This window comes from Geotrypetes seraphini, chromosome 8, assembly GCF_902459505.1.
Source record: "Geotrypetes seraphini chromosome 8, aGeoSer1.1, whole genome shotgun sequence".
Taxonomy (NCBI): domain Eukaryota; kingdom Metazoa; phylum Chordata; class Amphibia; order Gymnophiona; family Dermophiidae; genus Geotrypetes; species Geotrypetes seraphini.
In genome coordinates this window covers 157,176,040-157,191,689 of record NC_047091.1, presented here as the reverse complement: position 1 = coordinate 157,191,689, position 15,650 = coordinate 157,176,040, and the positions used below count along the sequence as shown (strand labels likewise).

At 42.6% G+C, this 15,650-nt stretch overlaps 1 protein-coding gene across 9 annotated transcripts in view; it reads right to left on the bottom strand.

Moving 5' to 3' along the window:
* Positions 1-15,650, bottom strand: part of KDM2B (lysine demethylase 2B) — a 336,356-nt gene that overhangs the window by 209,605 nt on the left and 111,101 nt on the right. For all 9 annotated transcript variants that reach the window (XM_033955541.1, XM_033955539.1, XM_033955538.1 and 6 more), the window contains one exon: positions 4,173-4,288. In XM_033955541.1, the coding sequence (XP_033811432.1) occupies positions 4,173-4,288 (116 nt within the window). The remainder of the gene's footprint in view (positions 1-4,172; positions 4,289-15,650) is intronic.

Below are 15,650 nucleotides of genomic sequence, written 5' to 3'. Positions count from 1 at the left end.
TATGTGCAGAGTTCCAGTCAGTGGGGGCCCTGGGGAGTGGAGGGTAGCAGCACCAGTGGCCTCTGGGGAGTTTGGAGAGGACAGCAGCAATATTGGTCTTTGGGGGCGCTCAAATATAAACCAAGACCTCCCCATTTATGGCCTATTTTTGGGGATAAAAATCTTGGTTTATAGTCAAGTACAGTATACAGTACGGCAGTTAGGCCTATTTTTTAATAGTAACTATCAACCAACCAGAAATTATACTTATCCAGCATCTATCAATCCCTATAGGTGTCAATTAACTGAGAGTCTACTTGTATATCATGCCAGCATATCAGCTAATAAAGGAACTCAAATTTTTCCAAGAGAGCACTGCAGAAAACAAAATTGGCAAAGATTGACTTACAAACAGGAAGCCGCCTTCTACCCCTCGCCTTCAAAAGGTTTTCAGCCACAAGCCTGGGAATATTAAAGATATTAGCACTCAACATTGCTGACAGATTCTCAGCATCATCAATATAGCTGTTATGAATGCAAAGGAAACAACAGAAATGTATACAGTGCTCCCACTATAGGATTTTATATTATGCATATATATTTTTTTATATATTCAATTTGAGTTCCTCGGTATTTTAATATTTACGTTGTAAGTCAAGAATGAGTTTCTGTGATCCGTAATAAATCAATTACTCAATGTGAGCCAGAATTAATTTAGAGAATTTGACATTTGGACTTAAAATCATGACAGTCTTTCGCTGAATCTTTGGTAGGAAATAAGAATCCCCTATATAAACTTCCAGATCTTTAAAGAATTTGGTAAGAGATTCTTTAGAAATCATTCCTTTTTTCTCTCCCTCTACAGTGCTTCTGGGCTTTCCAAAATTAAACAAAGTTCATTTGTTTCTGTTTCAACGCACACGGTTCAGCTTAGACACACGCCTCCACAGCGAGAACATCCTGTCCAGAATATTCTACATTTCTGCTTCTAAAAAAACAGCACTGAAAACATTTGTGCAGGCACTTCTAAACGTACAAGATAGGTCTAACAGTTCAGTTAATTACAGGTGAAGGAAGCATTCTCTCAATATAGAAATGCTCTTTCAAATACAGTACTTAATGGATTATGTAGAAGAGGCTGTGAATTATCCATTCATTGAACTACAGAAATAAAATCTTAGCCACACTAGAAAACTAAAACCAAGTTTTGCAGCAGGACTAGAAGAACTGTGCTCTGTCAATTTCAGATTAAATTGCAGTTCAGAAAACTAAAACCTTTCTTTGGATTTCCCCCTCTGTAAGGGACCACCTTAAGCACACCAACAGAACACTGGAGCAAACCTTTTAGCACAGGATACATGATAGTTGTTACAGAAAAAAAGAGGGTAGGTATTCTAAAAAGACAAAAGAAAAGAATATACATTAACGGGTGCTAGAATAGATGTGTGTGTGTGTGTGTGTCTTTCTTTCTTTCTCTCTCTTTCCTCGGCTGTCCACCACCACCCCTTGCCTGCTCCCCCTGTCCAGCAGTAGCCCTTTTCCCTTCCTTTTACCTCCCCCGTGTCCAGCAGCACCCCTTCCCTGCTCCCCCTGTCCAGCAGCAGCCCTTCTCCCTTCATTTTACCTCCCCCCTGTCCAGCAGCACCTCTTCCCTGCACCCCCTGTCCAGCAGTAGCCCTTCTCCCTTCGTTTTACCTCCCCCCTGTCCAGCAGCACCTCTTCCCCTTAGTAGATGAACCGGGGAGATATGGCTCCCGAATCTGGAGACCCAATCTGACCAGCAGGCTGTCCGGGGGGCTTACTGCAGTTCTATTAACAGGCCCCCCCCCCCATAAGCAGACTTTTACAGAAAATCTGCGATCTCCCGCTAAAGGATCTCCCCACAGGATGAATCTGCAGCACCAGGGCAAGACCCATGCAAGAACAGATCAAATGAGAACTTTTAGAAAATAAAAAAAATCACAAGCAGAAAAGATAGATCCTACAGGTCAGGCTGTAGGAATATAACTGGATATCCTGGGCTAGGTGGCAGCAGATGTACACAGAGAGAGGGGCCAGAAATTGGTTTCAAGTATCCCTACAGTTTCCAGGTTGGAAGAGGTTTATTACCCACTGGCGTAGATTCCAGAGGTTATTGTAAAAGAACATGCATTTATATAAGAAGGGAAAGGGGAAAAGGGATTGGGACTTGTATACTGCCTTTTTGTAGTTTTATAACCACACTCATGAGGTTTACATACAGGTACTTCAAGCATTTTCCCTGTGTTAGTGGGCTCACAATCTACCTAATGTACCTAGGGCAGTGAAGGATTAAGTGACTTGTCCAGGGTCACAAGGAGCAGCGTGGGGTTTGAATCCACAATCTCAGGGTGCTGAGGTTGTAGCTCTAACCACTACATGTCCAGCAGGAGATGCTGGCATGTAGGGAATTACTTTCTAATAGGATGCCCATAAAAATAAAAAGGCACAACTAAGGTTCCCAGATCCAGCCCTAACTACACACATAAATATACCTCTGCTCTATAGGTGTAAATTTGTGCAGGTCCCCTACACATGTACATGTATATTTTATTTAATGTATTTATGCGGTCCTCACTCTTTTCAAAGGTGGAGGTACTTCATCTGTTATTTCTAAAATGAACCCAGCACCCAATTATTAGATTGCACAAAACAAATATTCAATTATAATGATTCAATATTGTATCTTTTTTTAATGACCTCGGTAGCTACTTGTTTCACTTGATACTCAGCCTCATGATTCACTTAAATCAGTGTTATCGCCAACTGTGTGCTGCGAAACGCCAGCAGGGAGGAGAGGCACAGGCGCCAGCTTACAGGATGTGCCTCTCATGGCAAGAGGCACATCATGTAGTCAATCAACCTGCACCTCTCTTCCTCGCCAGCGCTTCTTGTCCTTCACCAACCCCACTCCCACTGGCATAGTGATAACAGGTTCAGGGCTCCATCTGGAAGGCCTCCGCGCATGTGCATCACACATGTACATGACTTCATCGCATTGACATCTGCACATTTCTGGATGCCCCTGCACATTTCTGGATGCCCATGGCCCCGAGTTTAGTGTGCCGTGACTACAAAAAGTTTATGGGACACATCTTCATTGGTCTTCTAATATATCTAAAATATCCTTTTGAATTATAATCTTAAAATCTTCTATGAACTTATCTTTAGTTTGATTGTCTTATGTTTGAATCTCTATCTATTTTCTTCCATTTGGATCCCTAGCCAACATGGGCCATGTTTCGCCAGTACTGCATCAGGGCTTGGTCCTCGTGTTAGCTGCCATATCTCACTAAGCTCCTTATAAAATGTGCATTTATATCACAACTCTACCACTGCTATGCAGGTCCCTTACACATGTACATGTGCATTTTATAAAATGTGCATGTACATTACAGCTCTCCTAAACCACGCCCCTAGATAATGCCTATGCATGGGTCACATTAAAGTCGTTGCACTCTTCATGTGCAATTTTATGAAAGCCCTTTTCTGTGTGTAAAATAGGATTTAACATACGGGAAAAAACTTTATAAGATTACCCTCGACTGAGAATAAACTTAACTCACATGCCCAGCTGAATACACTTGTAATTGGATTTTTATTATTCTTGATTAACTGTTGTTAACACTTGGACTGAAACAGCTTATTAGCAACAGCAGCAGTGTAAAAGGGAGGGAGGAGATGGGACATGAAATATCGCTTTTTACATATTTTAGACAGGTATTTATTTTGTACCTAGGGCAGGGGTAGACAATTCTGGTCCTCAAGTGCCGGAGCCAGGTCAGGTTTTCAGGATATCCACATTAAATATGCATGAGATAGATTTGCATCACAAGGAGGCAGTGCATGCAAATCCATCTCATACATATTCATTGTGGATATCCTGAAAACCTGACCTGGCTCCGGCTCTCGAGGACCGGAATTGCCTACTCCTGACTTAGGGCAATGAAGTGTTAAGTGACTTGCCCAGCATGGGAATCAAATTCACAACCTCAGGGTGCTGAAGCAGCTGCTCTAACCATTAGGCCACACCTCTACTCCACGCTACTTACTGAATATACTGTTTCCTCTGAGCAACAAAAGAATTGCACGTTCTCTTCGTACCCCAAGAAGAGAAAGGCCAGAAGTAGTTTGGAGGAAGTCAGGAAGTGAAAGCCAGAAATAAAAGTTCTTACCCTCGTCCTGTCTTCAATCTCATATATGCGAAGCTGCATAGGAACATTAAAACTATGCAAAATGTTCCCACCAAACACGAGGGAATCTATTGGCGTATAGACAGCATGGATCCACCCTGAAAAAAAAGAGAAGTAAAATCAGACAATGAGGAAGCCTCCAACATGGCTCAGCACATGCAGTCCTCATAAAGATGTAATGGGTTTGTCTTCTGAAGCACTCAGGCAAAAGATTCTAAACTGGAAGCAATGTTGATGGCAAAAAAACTGGGCTTTTAATGTAGATTTCAAGTTAAAACTGTAGTGATAACAAGGAAATAGGGAAGTCTGTGTTAACCTCAAAAGCAGTTAGCTAGAGAAAGGCTGTATTTATGGTATTGTGGCCCTAAAGCTGTCATATTTAAGAAGACGACCCCCCCCTCCACAATTAAATAAGTAAGTAAATTTTAGGCCTATTAATACTACTACTTATTATTTACAAATGCATTTAATTATTTTTCATGAAGCACGAGGCCTCTTGGAATGTGAAGCCCTAAGTTGTAGCTTCTTCAGCTTGTACCTAAATCCAGCCCTGGCTAGCAGGGTCCAGAGTAGACAGGAAAAAAGGCAAAGCTTAGGAAACTCAAAGGCCGCTGAATTTGATACTACACCACTCATCATTCCATGCCCTCAGTGAGGAAATATTCAGCATATAGGAAAAGAAAAGAGGATTTGATTCGACTGTGTCCAGAGAAACATTCATTGCCGTCTCCGACTGCAGTAACTTGATTTTGAAACATGTCAATCAATGAATGCATATAATGACAACCCACTCAAAGATTTTTCAAACTATTGTTTAAATTTATATCATGCTTTATGAAGCAGCTTATAATACTTTTAAAAGACATATTGTAAGCAGCGTGAGAAAGCAAATGAATGAAATGTAGTTGTTAAGGCACTTCCCCTGTCCTGAGGAAGATACGAAACGCGTTGGTGGGGTGTAGTGTAACAACGACATTGCACTAACAAAGCCAAGATATCTAGGGGATAAGAAATGTTCAGTATATTACTTGAAAATGAATCAGAAAGAATGATAAATTATTGAAATGAATGAAATGACTAAGAAAACATATGGAAGAGATAAAAATTCAATGACTTGAAATTTTGGAAATGACTTTAAGCATATTTATTTATTTATTAAAGAGCACAGAAACAGTATGAAAAATTAGAATTAGAAACAGTGTGAAGAATATAAAAAAGAAAAAAAGAGATTAGAATAGAGGACACATTTGGGTGAGCCAGTGACAAGTGCTGCCACATTGTACTGCAGGAACCAACAAGCAGACAAGTGGCATTCTGAGATTCCCCTTATGTCTTTTAAAAGTATTATAATGACAACCGCCACATCAGAAAAGTCACATAGAAACATAGAAGATGACGGCAGAAAAGGCCCACTCTAATGACCCACCCCCTAAATTCTTCCCTGAACTGATCTCACATGCTTATCCCATTTTCTCTTAAAAGTCCAGCGTACTGCTGGCCTGAATTACCTGCAGTGGAAGACTATTCCAATGATCAACCACCCTTTCGGTGAAGAAAGTACTTCCTGGTGTCACTATGAAATCTCCCACCCCTGAGTTTCAACGGATGTCCTCTTGTGAACAGGCTAAGCAGTCATCTCCTGTCACATCACTGCATATGTAGGGTTCCTGGCTGGGTTTTCTAATAACCCTTGTGTATTCACACACATGTATACATTCTGGATACTCTTGGAAGGTATAATGAAACACTTATTTGTTCATATTCCTGAGCCTATTCCCTTACAGTCTCAGGGAAAAAAAACTCTATACTTTTGACTTTTATCTCTCAGTCCAGTAGGCAATATCATTTCACATTCAATTCAACAATTCTTAGTTTTTAGTCAATTAATCAGCTTCCAGCCTTTTCAAAGGACACAAATGGCTTACCTCACCCAAACCAGACATTAGCTGTCTCTTTCTCAGCAGTATAATAAGTCTCTTCAGTACACAGCTTCAACCAAACAGTAATTGGCTTACTTTTGCCAACACCTTTAAGGTCCAAACCTCCAAAACTTATAGCCAGCTTCTCACTCAGCCAGACTCTCTCACAGTCTCTCTGGAGGTTTCTTCCCCGAGACCTCTCTCTCTCTGGAGCCTCTCTCCCACGGGTTCTCTTTGAATGAATTCCAGACTAGGCATATTATGAACCTCTTCCTGCCTGAGTCCCACCCCATGACTCAGCAGGGTAGCCTCTAAATGCAGTTTAGCACCACCTGCTGGATGAGGGTTGAGCACTGAGCTACAGAGAGCTCAGTGCATCCTGGACCCTGCAGTTTATCCACTAATGGATCTGCACTCCCTGCTGCCCATTCACACAATAATATCACCCGTGAAGAAGAATCCCTTGTTCCTTCACAGTTTCTCAGTCAACATCTATCATGGAAATAACTGGAAACCTTGACAGGGTTAGACCCAGGACTGACCATGCTTCAGGGCAGTAGACAGAACTTTGAGGTTTTGCCTGCTCAGGTTTGGGTGCATCATAAAAATAATGAGTCCCATCCCCAAGCTAAAGGGAAGACAGTGGTCACTGATGTGATTACTCCAGTCAACGGAAAGAAAGTGCCGAGTGTTTCACTCTTAGGAAAGGTGATCCCTCCAACAAGGCGCCTCCTCAGTTCCAGATGCAACCATTTTGAGGATGGATTGTATAAGAGGGAGAAGATGGTACATAAGAATTTTGGATTTGATAATAAAATATAGTAGTCTAAGCTCATGCTGATCAGAGATGTTGAAAATGGGCCTCGACAGAGGTGCCTCCAGCCTTCAAAGCAGTTAACAATCCCCAAGGCTGCCAACAGGAACAGGGGTCTGAGACAGGATGATTTCTGGAAAAAGAGAGGGGGAGAATGGGACTTTTATACCACTTTTTTGTCATTACACATTCAAAGCAGTTTACATATGTACAGATACTTATTTTGTACCTGGGGTAATGGAGGATTAAGTGACTTGCCCGGGGTCACAAGAAGCAGCACTGGGATTCAATCCCACAACCTCAGAGTGCTGAGGCAGCAGCTCTACCACTAGTTCACACCTCACTTCAAGGCACGTAACAAGTCTATATAAATAAATCTAAATAAATTGTGAAAAAAACAGGACAGAATAAATATTAGAAGAAAATGAGCAAAAGCCCTCCTTTTTACGTGGAGTTATCTTAAAACTACAGTCTCTCACTGTAAAGCTGAAGCCCCTTATAAGACTAGAGTTAGAAAATGACCAACTACAGTAGCAAAAAGGGAAACAAGACTTGCTGTTCAAATATTAATATATTTAATTATAAATAAATGTACAAAGTGCACACGATATTTCAAGTCCTAACTGGAAGCCTTAGCAGTTCAGTAAAATATTTTTGATCAGTTCTGTTGGTTTTTAACTTGAATGTAACTTGATCAGGATTCAGGAAGGCTTTATGATTTCTGCTTGTACCTATTACTACTACTACTTATAATTTCTATAGTGCTACTATACATACTACAGCACAATACATCAAAACATAGAAGAGACAGTCCCTGCTCAAAAAAGCTTACACACTAGTCAAGACAGACAAACTGGACAAGAAGGTGCATATACACAGTGCTCAGGTGGGGGAATTACAGAGGGAATGATAAGACGAATACTGGTGCTTAGCAGGTGGGTTGTAGCTTGGAATTGAAAGTAGCTTCAAAGAAGTGGGCTTTGAGTATGGATTTGAATACAGCCAGAGATTGAGCCTGACGTATTGAGTCAGGCAGTTTGTTCCACATACGGTGCAGCAAAGTAGAAGGAATGGAGTATGGAGTTGGTCATAGAGAAGAAGGGTACAGATAAGAGGGTCTTTACCAAGTGCAACATAACCATTGTCTCCTTCCTACATACTCTTGGAGTATTGATATTTCCTTACCTAGACAACTGGCTGATTTCAGCTACAACCCAAGAGAAAAACTGCCAAGATATGATCACCATCATAAAATTGCTTCATCAGGTAGACTTCCTCATCAGGTAGGCTTCCTCATCATCCCTTCTCAGACCATTGAGTTTCTGGGAGCTCAAACAGACACTCCTACATCGATGTTTTGTCTCTCTCTTCAAAAAACAATCACGATTTGAACACTAATTCAGAGGATGCCTACCTTTACGTACATTACAACACGCATCCTCATAGTAATTATGGTATGCTGTCCACGGTGCATATTACTCCTCATGCCAGATTGCATATGAGAAATCGGCAATGATTCCTCACAGATCACTGGAACCAACACACAAAATCTCCAATGGTGGACTTGCGTAACCAAGTTAACAAAGGGACTATCATTTCAACTTGCTCCTCATACCATACTTCTCACGGAAGATGCCTCCAAGCAGGGCTGGGGAGCCCCATCTGGGGATGCTAGCAATGCAGGGTGTTTGGTCTACCCAATATCAGCATCACAGCATCAATTATCTGGAACTCCATGCAATCACAGCTTTCCAATCTCAATTACAAAATCAACACATTTGAGTACAAACAGATAATCAAGTAGCTACGTTTTACGTCAACAAGCAGGGAGGCACAGGATCCCACTTGCTTTGTCAGGAAGCTCTGAACATCTGGAAACTGATAACATCTCTAGGTGCACACATAGTGGCAGTATAAATTCCAGGCAAACAGAATCATCTAGCCGACAAACTCAGCAGACAATTGAAGCCGCACGAGTGGTCTCTAAAGAACACGATTATTCAAGACCTCTGATACTTGGGGGCCCCAAACATGGACCTCTTTGAGTCCCTCTCAATCACAAATGCGACAAATACTGTTCAAAGCTTTATGCTCCAAACACAATAGCACCAGATGCCTTTCAAATTCCATGGACGAAACATCTTTTCTATGCTTATCCTCCAATACCTCTACTCAGAAAAACTATCCAAAAGGCAATTTCGGACAATGCTCACTTAATACTCATAGCTCCATACTGGCCAAGACAGGCATGGTTTTCTGCTCTCCGCAACAGAGTACAGCAACAACCTCTTCTTTTACCCAAGGTTCCAGACTTGATAACACAAGATCAGGGTACTCTGCTTCATCCGAATCTATAGTCACTCAACCTTGCGGCTTGGCTTCTTCTTCCAATGTAAATACTTCTCCATTATTTACTCCTAAGGTCCTACACATTCTACAATCTTCTCGCTCAGAATCTATAAAGAAGGCATATTCCTATAAATGGAATCGTTTTTCCCAATGGTATAGATTTTGTAAAATTTCTTCTATATCCTCAACACTTTCACAAGTGCTTCAATATTTGGTATATCTTTCCTCAGCTGGCCTCGCTTTTAATTCTATTTCAGTGTATCATGATAGCATTGATAATCTCTTCTCTCTCAAAATCCTATTCTCAAAAGTTTTTCAAAGGACCAACTCCTGCTTGGGGCTTTAATTTTGAATTCTCTTACTGAACCACCCTTCGAACCCCTGCAACTGGCACAATTAAAATTTTTAACTTGGAAAACTTTATTTCTACTTACTATAACTTTGGCTAGGAAAATTGGAGAAATACAAGCATTGTTAAGAACTCATCCTCATTTCCTGCTGAAGGTTGTATCTCCTTTCCATTTGAATCTAACGATAATTCTTACAACATTTTTTTCCACTGCCTCAAGCTACGCCTGAGGGGCAACAGTTACATTCTTTAGATTGTACAAGAGTCTTTACGATTTATCTGAATTGGACATCCTTTCCAGGCAGACCTTCTCAGATCTTGCTCTCTTACCAGTCAACATCAAAACCTAAACCAGTATCAAAAATGACTCTTCCATCTTGGATAGCTTCTTTTATTCATTTTTGCTATACCAATTCTACTCAGTTGTAGTTCACCAATATTCCTCATATAACTGCTCACTCCTTCCCGCCCAGTTGATGCCAGCTCTTTAGCGAACTGAGCGTGGGTGAGGGGGTTACTGTATATACAATAGGTACAATAGGCGGGAAGCCTGGGGCATGCATGTAAAGCTCTTCGAGAGCTTTCTGCGCTTGGAACTGGCCAGGTTTGGGCGTTGCCAGGGTGACAACACCAACTGTATGACTGAATGATCAACTGTCCAAGGAGAACTACCGTTACAGGTAAGCAATTTCTATCTGCGTGCTAACTGACCTGGTCTTGTCAGAAAAGCTCTCCACAACAGAATTACAGTTTTGATCACCTCCCATTTGGAGGCGGAGCCCAGTGTCCCCTTTCAGTTTTTCTTTTGCAAATGAACTGTGCAGAGGTGTTCTGCTCTGCTTAGTTTTCTTTTCAGCCTAAATGTGTTTTTTCTGAGGCTTTGGTGCCCCGAGACCCCATATTAGGGGGATCCTCTGCCTGGGAACGGATGCAGGTTTCGCTGAGATGGACTGCAGTTCTGCAGGGCAAGCCTTCAGCTAGACCTGGGAAGCCAGCCTGCTATGTGTCTTCAGGGCTCGGGGTCCGTTCCTCTGGGAGCCAGCTCACCTTCTGAGTTTTTCAGATGCATAGTTTGCCCACCTCTGTCCCGCTGGAAGGTTCTGTGAGGATGGAGGTTTCTGTCAGGGTCGGTCTGACTGGCAGCCCGAAGATTTCTTTGTTTGGAGTTGGATTTGTAAACATCTGAAGCAAAAAGTCTTTTCCTTCTCTCTCCAACTGCACTGAAATAGCCGACAGGCAGGCACCTCCACAAAACTGTGAGTATAGCCCCATTATTTCCTATGGGAAAATCGAGGTGGGTCTGAAAATTCCAATTTTAAGGGTTTAGGTCTTCCACCTCCAAAACCCCTTTTTCTGTGTTTTTGAATTTTCAAATAAGTCTCCACAGGCCATTTTTGGTATGATTTTACTGGAGGCAGCCATCTTGGATTTCAATCGATCTTTTTTTCAAAAGCTTCTAGTTGCCTCAAAACCCCTCAATTTTGATTTTAATCGACTGGGCTCCTCAGGGTGTGAGGACACAGTTACTTGTAAAAATTGTGCTGGTTGTTCGGCAGGATGTCCATGTACCACATGCCATAGTGCATGCGAGGGAGGGGCAGGAGCTTCATGCTTAGCCACATCCATGTCCTCCAGGGCTGGTGAACTGCTGTGGATCTGAGAACCCCTTTCTCATGATGACATGAAGCGGAGGCATGAGGAGTCTGTAGAACCCATGAGAGCCCAGCCGGAGTTTCTGCAGGCTTCATTTGCTTCTCCTGCACAAGGCTTCTTCCCAGAATTTGTAAAGTATTCACACTTCTGCAAGTCCAGTTCATAGAAACTGATTGATCACCACACGTACAGACTCCTGAATGGATGCTAACGGAAAAACTGTTGAAATATAATGCTTTGTAAACCTGGTTGAATTGATTCAGCTCTTATTCTGTGAAATCAGTCCTAGAACTGACAAAGTATAGGAGGAATACAAATATTGGCATAACATAAAATAACAGAACATGTATTTGGTTGGTGGTGTCCCACAAAATATAGGCCAGCATCATGTGATTACCCAAAAAAAGATAAAGGTAGTCCCCTGAATGAAAGTACCAAATTGCAAACGGGAGCTGCTACATGCATGAATTTCTTGGCAGAGTATTAGAAGGGTGGTTTGTCATTACCTTCCCCAGCCACACACTCCCATTCCCTGGCTAAGGCTGGATACTCATTTACTGGCCAGCTACCCACAAAAAAATGCTGGTGCAGGATTTGAACTCATCATAGACACAGTAAGCTAGCAACCAGCTGATTGCACCAGGAAGAGAACTTGGGCCTGGTGCACAGTCATGCTCTCTGGAAGAGTGACTCTTAACATTTAACACATTTTCCTGAGTCTGAGGGTAAACTGAACCACTTTCTCAGCTGAATACACCTCTGGGATGACTTCCACCTGGATAAAACTGCTTATTATTCCCATACAAATAACATTAACAAATATATTTACTTTTTATGACCTCTAGTAAACCCAGAGGGCAACTTGAATAATGTTGATGCTTTTCTTACTATAAAAAGATGAGAGAATGCATAATTCTTCTTGAACTTAATAAACACAGGTGTCATTAAAGTGTGTAGGATTCCTACAAGATTTTAGAGGACAGTAATTTCATACAACACAACAGTACATTTGAGAATCATGAAAACAAGACATTAAGTCATAAAGCCATAGGACAAACAAATAAAAATATCACCAAAATTATGCACTGTCATATCTATTACTGCTAACAATTAAACAGATTTCTGTTTTATTGCTTCAGAAGATAACATTTGCCTTTAAGTAATTTTTGAGAATACTTTGTATATAATGCCTAACAGATAAAACAGCAGTGGGTGTGACTATCATGATATAATTGTGTAATTACAGTGGGTTATGAGAAAATAAAAGAAATATTACAGTGCTTCTCATGTTGAAGGAGGTGATTATTTCACTAGTACATCCTAGCTCCACTGCTGTTTTCCTTCTCCCCATTAGCTGAATACAGTGGTGCCTCACACAACGAACTTAATTCGTTCCAGGAGCAAGTTTGTTATGCGAAAAGTTCGTTATGTGAAACGCGTTTTCCCATAACAATACATGTTAAAAAAAATAATTCGTTCTGTAGCATAAAATATGCTAAGATGACATAAAAAAAGATAAATTTTTGGTTATTATTTTTATTTAGATACATCTAAAAACATAATTGTTTTTTAAAACAACACACATTTTTTTTAAATTTAAAGACAGACTAAGTAGAGTCTAATTTTACAGTGAGAGAGGGCAGAGTCTCAGCGGCAAAAACTGGGACTTAACTGTTCATTTTTTTTTTTTTTTCTACCGTGTTTCCCCGATGATAAGGCAGGGCCATCAAATAAGACAGCCCCCCCTTTTTAGAAAAAAATGTAAAATAAGGCACCCCCCCGCAAATAAGCCACCCACCGATACCTGCGCTTACCCGAATCGGGTGGTACGGTGGGTGACTCCGTGTGGTCCCTGGCACCCCCGACACGATCGGGGCAAGAGGGAGCTCAAGCCCTCTTGCCCCCCCGACTCCCCGATACGATCGGGGCAAAAGGGAGCCCAAGCCCTCTTGCCCCGCCGATTCCCCAACTCCCCGACAATATCGGGCCAGGAGGGAGCCCAAGTCCTCCTGGCCACGGCGACCCCCTAACCCCACCCTGCACTACATTACGGGCAGGAGGGATCCCAGGCCCTCCTGCCCTCGACGCAAACCCCCCCTCCCCCCAACGACCGCCCCCCCCCAAGAACCTCCAACCGCCCCCCCAGCCGACCCGCGACCCCCCTGGCCGACCCCCACGACACCCCCAACCCCCTTCCCCGTACCTTTCTGTAGTTGGCCGGACAGACGGGAGCCAAACCCGCCTGTCCGGCAGGCAGCCAACGACGGAATGAGGCCGGATTAGCCCATCCGTCCCAAAGCTCCGCCTACTGGTGGGGCCTAAGGCGCCTGGGCCAATCAGAATAGGCCCGGGAGCCTTAGGTCCCTCCTGGGGGCGGGGCCTGAGGCACATGGGCCCACCATGGACGCTGAAAGGAAATGGGGAAGAGAGAGTGGGGAGAAGACGCTGGCAGGGAAGAAGACAGAGATGCCAGACTATGAGGGGAGCGGAGGGAAGAAAATGGGCGCCGGATCAATTTGTAAGGGGGGAGAAAGGGAGAGGCACAGTAACAGAGCAAATGGAAGACGCAGAGAGAAGAGAGACAGTGGATGGAAGGAATTGAATGAGAACATGAGGAAAGCAGAAACCAGGCAATAAAGGTAGGAAACTCTTTTTTTTTTTTTTGCTTCAGAATAAAGTAGTATATTAGTTGTGTTGATAAAAATTTATAAACATTAGAGGCTCTGGTAGAAACCCGTTTACAAAGTATGTATTCTTCCCAATTAATATTTCCAAATTAATAAAGTATTTTTGCTTATTTGTAAATGGGTTTCTAAAGAGCCTTTAATTCAGTAGCATAATTAAATGAAATAACTATTTCTGTAGTTTATAGGGACAGGTAGGGACAGAGGCGATTCCTCGTGGGGACGGGTGGGAATTCCTCACGGGGACGGGTGGGGACGGGTGGGACTTTGGCGGGGACGGGTGGGATTTCTGTTCCCGCGCAACTCTCTAGTCTGTAGTCGAAGTTAACTGAGTGGTGTTTCATGGAGAACAGTCTACAAATTACTGCTTCCAAAACCTTTTCTAGGAGACCTCAGCCAGTCAGGTTTTCAGGGTATACACAACAGGAAACAGATCTGTGCACTGCCTCCACAGCATGCACATCTTCCTCATACAATACGTATTCACTGAGAATATCCTGAAAACTCAAATGCATTGTAGTGCAAAAGGGAAAGGCCAAGCTGCACATTTTTAGCGCTGAATTTAAGCCCTATGTACCCAAAGACACAGAGAGAAAGGAGGGTGAATCTCTCAACCCAACTCCAAACCCTCCTCCACATCCCAGGTGATCGAGGCAGACAGCGTGCAAGAATTTAAGAGCAAATGGGATGCCTATTTATTGAGTGAAAAAAACACATTTCCTTTTATTTGTTTTAAAAGTAGGCAGACTGGAACTAGGGCAGCACAGGACCTCAGCACATGCTTTCTAAAGGCTGCCACGTCCCTACCAACTCTGACGTAGACACATTTATGGACTAGGTGAGGATGCAGCAGCCTTCAGCGCATGTATATGCTTCGGTCCTGCACTTTCTCAGTATTTGGCTAGCGGCCTACCTGCTGAGTTCTGGCTATTCTATGTGGCTGCCATAGCAAAGCATGGTAGGAAGGAGAAAGGGGAGATGCTGGACCACGAGGTAGGGGGGTGACAAGATGCTGGACTGCTGGAGGGAGGAAAAGAGAAGGGATGGGGGGGCAAAATCTAAGGCTCATCTAGAACATTTAATAGCCTTGCAACAGCCCTATGAAAACTGCTCTCACTAACTCCAGCTAAAGGTACATGCAGGATTTAACCCTTTATTTGGCATTGTTGCTCAGAAGCAACATGTGTTTTCTATGGCTCTTATGGGAGATCAGCATCTCCAAATGCCTGTTACTTGGCACTGTTGCTCTCGTTCAACATCAAGTTATGCAAAGCAGCCATTTCACCATTTGCCAATTAAAGAATTAAAAGTGTGAGGGACTTTTAGCCAGACTGAAGGGAGATGACCCCAGGGGGCACACATTTAAGATGGGGTTGGAATACAAGATGCATTGATTGGACTCTAAGATCCATGCGTGCTATTTTTCAGAAAAAAAATGTCTACCCACAGAAGTGGGTGCAAAGTGTGTTGGTTCTTTGTAATCATACTTTGCCCTTGTCGCCTTATGATGTACTAAAACAGATACAAAATTTCTTATTCACAGTTATAGGGCTGCCAAGTTACCCAGTTTCAGAAGAAAGCCTCTTTCACGAGTCCCGGTTTTGTTCTTACAATCCAAAAGCAGTGTGGTTTTTGTGATGCCTAATTCAAGCCACTGAAATCAGTGCTGCAGGTCTCTAATAAAGTGTTCTT